The sequence below is a fragment of the Etheostoma spectabile genome, chromosome 19, assembly GCF_008692095.1.
Source record: "Etheostoma spectabile isolate EspeVRDwgs_2016 chromosome 19, UIUC_Espe_1.0, whole genome shotgun sequence".
NCBI classification, from domain to species: domain Eukaryota; kingdom Metazoa; phylum Chordata; class Actinopteri; order Perciformes; family Percidae; genus Etheostoma; species Etheostoma spectabile.
This window is the reverse complement of record NC_045751.1, coordinates 12,403,982-12,408,760: the sequence shown is the minus strand read 5'-3', so window position 1 is coordinate 12,408,760 and position 4,779 is coordinate 12,403,982. Positions and strand designations below refer to the sequence as shown.

Genomic DNA, 4,779 nt, shown 5'->3' with positions numbered 1-4,779 from the left:
GGAGAAAGAGTTATCTAGCTGATATGATCTTACCTAGCTACTGCGCTTGTGCAACTCCCAACAAAGGTAGTAGTGAGATGTCTCACTCTGTAGCTAAAAGAAGTGATATGTCTCACTCTGTAGCTAAAAGAAGTGATATGTCTCACTCTGTAGCTAAAAGAAGTGATATGTCTCACTCTGTAGCTAAAAGAAGTGATATGTCTCACTCTGTAGCTAAAACAAGGGAGATGTCTCACTCTGTAGCTAAAACAAGGGAGATGTCTCACTCTGTAGCTAAAACAGAGACCTGATCAAACAGGGTGGAAAGAGGATCTGCAGCAATGTGCAGTACAACAAAAATTCGGTGTTCTTTGACAAATTAAACCATGTAAACCAATTCTGCTACAACCTCAAAATATAATTATGAACCTGAAAATGAGCATAATATGGACGCTTTAACACTTCCATTAAAACAATTATTTAGTCAGTTTTTGTCAAAGTTACATTATCTTTTGTTTGTTGACACATCTACCCCAGCTTCATTAGAAACCTTACCAGTTATGTTCAAGTGCTGTAGGAAAGTTCTTATATGTGACAGTTGAGAGACCAAACATGCAACCTTTTTAATGTGTGTAAGTGATTTATTTCACATTTACTTCTTGGTCGGTATGGTGTTGGTATGTCAGCATTCAACCAGACCCTGGTACACCTAAAAACACTCCACAATTTAAACTGCTTTACCATACGTTGATAACATGACATTCATACCAAAGTAGCGTTCGAGTAACACTGACAAAACACTGCTGTCACCCTAAAAATGTAATGGTATCCTGTCAACTGTCATGAAATAATGTAATTTAGTGGAATAATGAACTTTACAGTACATGTGATTTTGAAGGACATAAACAAAAACATGCAAAAAACAAGGATGGTCCTTTAACTTTAAGTTGAGAAGGAACTATGGACTTTCTATGTTTGATGATCCTTTAAAATATATCCGACATTGATATATATTCCTCGCAGACATGAAGTTCATCTGTTGCTTGGCAACCAAACTTTTTGTCAGGGAGGGTTGGTCGATATAATTTTAATGTTCCCACAACACTAGTCAGCACTATATTAGTGTCTTTAGAGAGGTTTCTTCTTCTTCTTCTTCTTCTTCTTCTATCTATCCATCCATCCATGTATCTCCTCAAACCTCCAATCCTGCCCTGCTTGCCTGTCTTTGCGGTTCTTCCTCTCCCAGGCTCTCATAATCTCTCTCCTACATTATAAATACATCAGGGCAGACCAGAGAATTAAGTGGGACTGTCTTCATTCGTTTTTTATCACAGCAGCCCTTGCTCTCATCACTGTTCGATTTACACAGACCGTGACAGGTTGCTTCTGTCACTCCTATAATAGAGCAGCAAGCAGAGAGAGTGGTCTTAAAAGCTCCCGGGGTTGGGATCCTGAGCGTAACTTCAGCATGTGAGCTCCTCTTGCAGCTTCCATTTGAGTGCGTGAGAGCCACTGTGTGCAAGTGTGTAGACCACATGTGTGGTAATGCGTGTCCTGTTGTATGCCAGTCCGCTCTAATGCATTCTGGGGTTTCATTTCTCCCCAAAAGTCTGATGTTTTATAATGCATGAGCATTGCCTGAACCACAGGATCTGTAATATTTACCATGCATAAGAGGGTTCATGGTGTTTCGCCAAAAATCTGTGCTTTGTGTGAACCTGAAAAGAGAATTTGAGCCTGTATGTGTAAGTGTTTCTGTGAATTCAACCATGTTCCCTGATGGTGTGGGTGTGAGGGGTAAGAGAATAAATGGAATATTTCATTTCATAGCTTCATGTGGATTTTCTCACGCTCAACATGCGGGGTTAAAGAGGGTTTACGGAGCAGGAAGTACTGTATTGGGAGCTAAGACGTGAACACTAGAATGCAACATTTCTTTCCTGACATGTTTATTTTGTGATCTGGTCATTAAATATTCTGGTTATTCAATTTTAAAGTGGCAGCATTTAGCTTAAAAAACGGGTTAATGGATTATCAGGATTGTTGCCATTTAATTATCTGTCAATCCACTAATAGATTCCGCTTTATACTTGTGTGCTGAGATTGATATGAGTTTTGTTAAGAACAGAGATAGCATTTGGATGTTAGCTTAGCACAAACTCTAGAAACAAAAGCAAGAAGCTAGCTTGGCCAAGTCAGAAGTTAGAAAATACACCCTTCTTCACAACTTTAAAGCTTTTGTAGTATTGTACACAGCACTGTATGTGTTGTATCCTATAGATAATTACTGACAATTATTTTTTGTTTTTATTATTATTTTTCATGATTAAATGCCTGTACAAACCCAGCATGTAAACCATGTCATTTCTATGGATTAGGACCTTTGCGCTAGTCAACACAGTCGGCATGAGAACGACAGCAAATGTAACTTGCTTGTGAAAATGGGTGTACAAAAGCAAGCATTGCAATCATTTGTTTGTTGTGTTTGCACATTCGACAGGAGTTCTGCAAATGTCCTGAGTTCATCGTAGGTGGAGCCACTCGCACAGACATCTGCCAGGGATCTTTGGGTAAGTCCAACCCCGGGGGTTCTTATCTGTTTCACTGTTGCTACACCAAGATCAATGTATTAGAGGGCAGAAGAGGAGAGACAGATCTTCAATTTATAGAAAATCAAAGTGAGAAATACTGGCAGAAGCCAAAAGATACAGGTGATTGACTGGGGTCATGCCGGGCTGCAATCCCAAGTTTAACTATCTGGATGTAGGACATTATTACGTAAAGCTTCCCTCTCCCTCTGAATAGATAATTCCTACCATTAACCTGCTCCCATTGCATACATAATGATAATCACCCCTAATGTGTTGTAAATAAAGACTGAACTCTTTCATAAATCAAATGCTAGATTAAAAAAGTCAACAGAGCAAACTGAATGAGGATAGGAGTGATAGATAGAGATGGACAGCCTGAGAGAAACAGAGGAGGGATCACAGTCAATTCAGCAGAACTAGTAACAGTTCATTGCCTGAGATGTTTCTTGCTCGACACAGAGCTGCATCTATAATTCATGCTTTGTTTCTCTGCCTCACATCTGTAAACAAGGCCACTTCCCTCTGCTGCGGTAGCTCCGGCAGGCAAGAAGTAACTTTCCCCTTTTATCCTTGCAATTCTATACCCAACCTCTCTCTCACTCTCAGAGGAGCAGCTGAATTGCAAAACAATAAACCCAAAAATGTTGAGCCAGAAAACATGATGCTTCACTTTGTTTTACAGCATAAATGCAACATGACTAAGCAGTCTTTCTCTGAATGCTATGGGGTCTGTTTAGGCTGTTCTCATTCATTGTTGTACTTAAACTTCCAAAATTAATGCACTATGATTCCTCTATAACCAATACAACTGTGAGCCAGGACATGCAGGACTGCCTATGTCTGCGTAGGTAGGACGTCTGGTGGATGGATGGGTCCAAATAACACAGGACCTTCACCCAGGAGACCACTGTTCATGTCCCATGTGAAACCGGAACTTAACTTTGACTTATTTGAACTTATGTTTGTTAAGTAACTTGTTTACTTACCACAAATGTCACAAATGTCATATACGTACTTAACTTACATACTTAACTAACATACTTATTTTAACCCAAACCATGACCTTTTCCTAAACTAAAGTAGTTTTGTTGCCTATATATGTTGTGATGATTGCTTGTGCAACTGGACATATGTAGAATAACAAACAAATAACTGTGTATACATTTTCAACAGATATCATACGGGCCGCTGTATGTATATACATTGATGTGTTAGACGACCAACCAGATGCTATCAGGGGCTGTTTAGGGGTTATACAATAAGAATTTAAATCTGTTAACATAAAATTTAAACCGCCCCTGCTTTTTAAAATTACTTTTGGTATAGAAGTACCTACATTAGCCAGTATGAATAGATGCAACACTAGCTAAAATGAACCAGAACGTTTTAAGAAGAGCCATGACTTGGCATTAACATTATGTGCTGTATATAATAAACAAATCTAAATGTTAAACTACTCCCAGATAACGCAACAAAGATTAATGTAGTATCTCAAACCATATGTCACAAGCCTGTATGTGTAAAAGAAAGATGGCAACAACTACAGTCAAGGGTGTTCCTGTCCTCTAATCCAGAAACCTTTGCAACACATGTCATAACAGAAATTGTGGCTCAAACCCCCAGCTGGATTCCTTCAAACATCATCGGTAAACTATTGTGTAGCTGGGGTAGTTTCAGTCAGTCTCTCAGACAATCTAGTGGAACAAGTGTCTCTCCCATTTTGTAGAAGGCAATACATGTTCAAACATATTTCAGAAGGTTGTCTTTACTGAGATGTTGAAAAGAATTCTAGTTTGGTGAGTTTCTTTCTCACTGAGCTTCCAAGTACATTCTGTCTCAGGCAGCGGCATGAATGAGTTAGACCTTTTAAAGAATAGTAGGATTAGGAATGAGATTTTCTCTAGCTCGCTGTCACAGTAAATGCGTGCTCTTGGGGGAATTACTAGAATTGTTGGGTCTTTGTAAATTATTGAGTATGGTCTAGACCTACTCCATCTGTAAAGTGTCTTGTGATAACTCTTGTTATTAGTTGATACTTTGAAGAGAATATAGGAATGGATGTAGGGAGTGCTTTATTGGAAACGAGTGTCCAACATCTGAACAACCTGCTGTCATTCTTAAAATTCAAATCTATTATAGTAGTTTTTGGCATTCAGGGCTGATCCCATGTAATACAACTCTGTGTGTGTGTGTGTGTGTGTGTGTCCTC

The 4,779-nt window shown here is 39.0% G+C and overlaps 1 protein-coding gene across 3 annotated transcripts in view; it reads left to right on the top strand.

The window, feature by feature from the left end:
- Nucleotides 1-4,779, top strand: part of capn1 (calpain 1) — a 28,330-nt gene that overhangs the window by 1,538 nt on the left and 22,013 nt on the right. For 2 of the 3 annotated variants that reach the window (XM_032544024.1, XM_032544026.1), the window contains one exon: nucleotides 2,480-2,553. In XM_032544024.1, the coding sequence (XP_032399915.1) occupies nucleotides 2,480-2,553 (74 nt within the window). Of the gene's footprint in view, nucleotides 1-2,479; nucleotides 2,556-4,779 lie in introns of all 3 variants that reach the window. The other variant, XM_032544025.1, reaches the window with a different exon arrangement.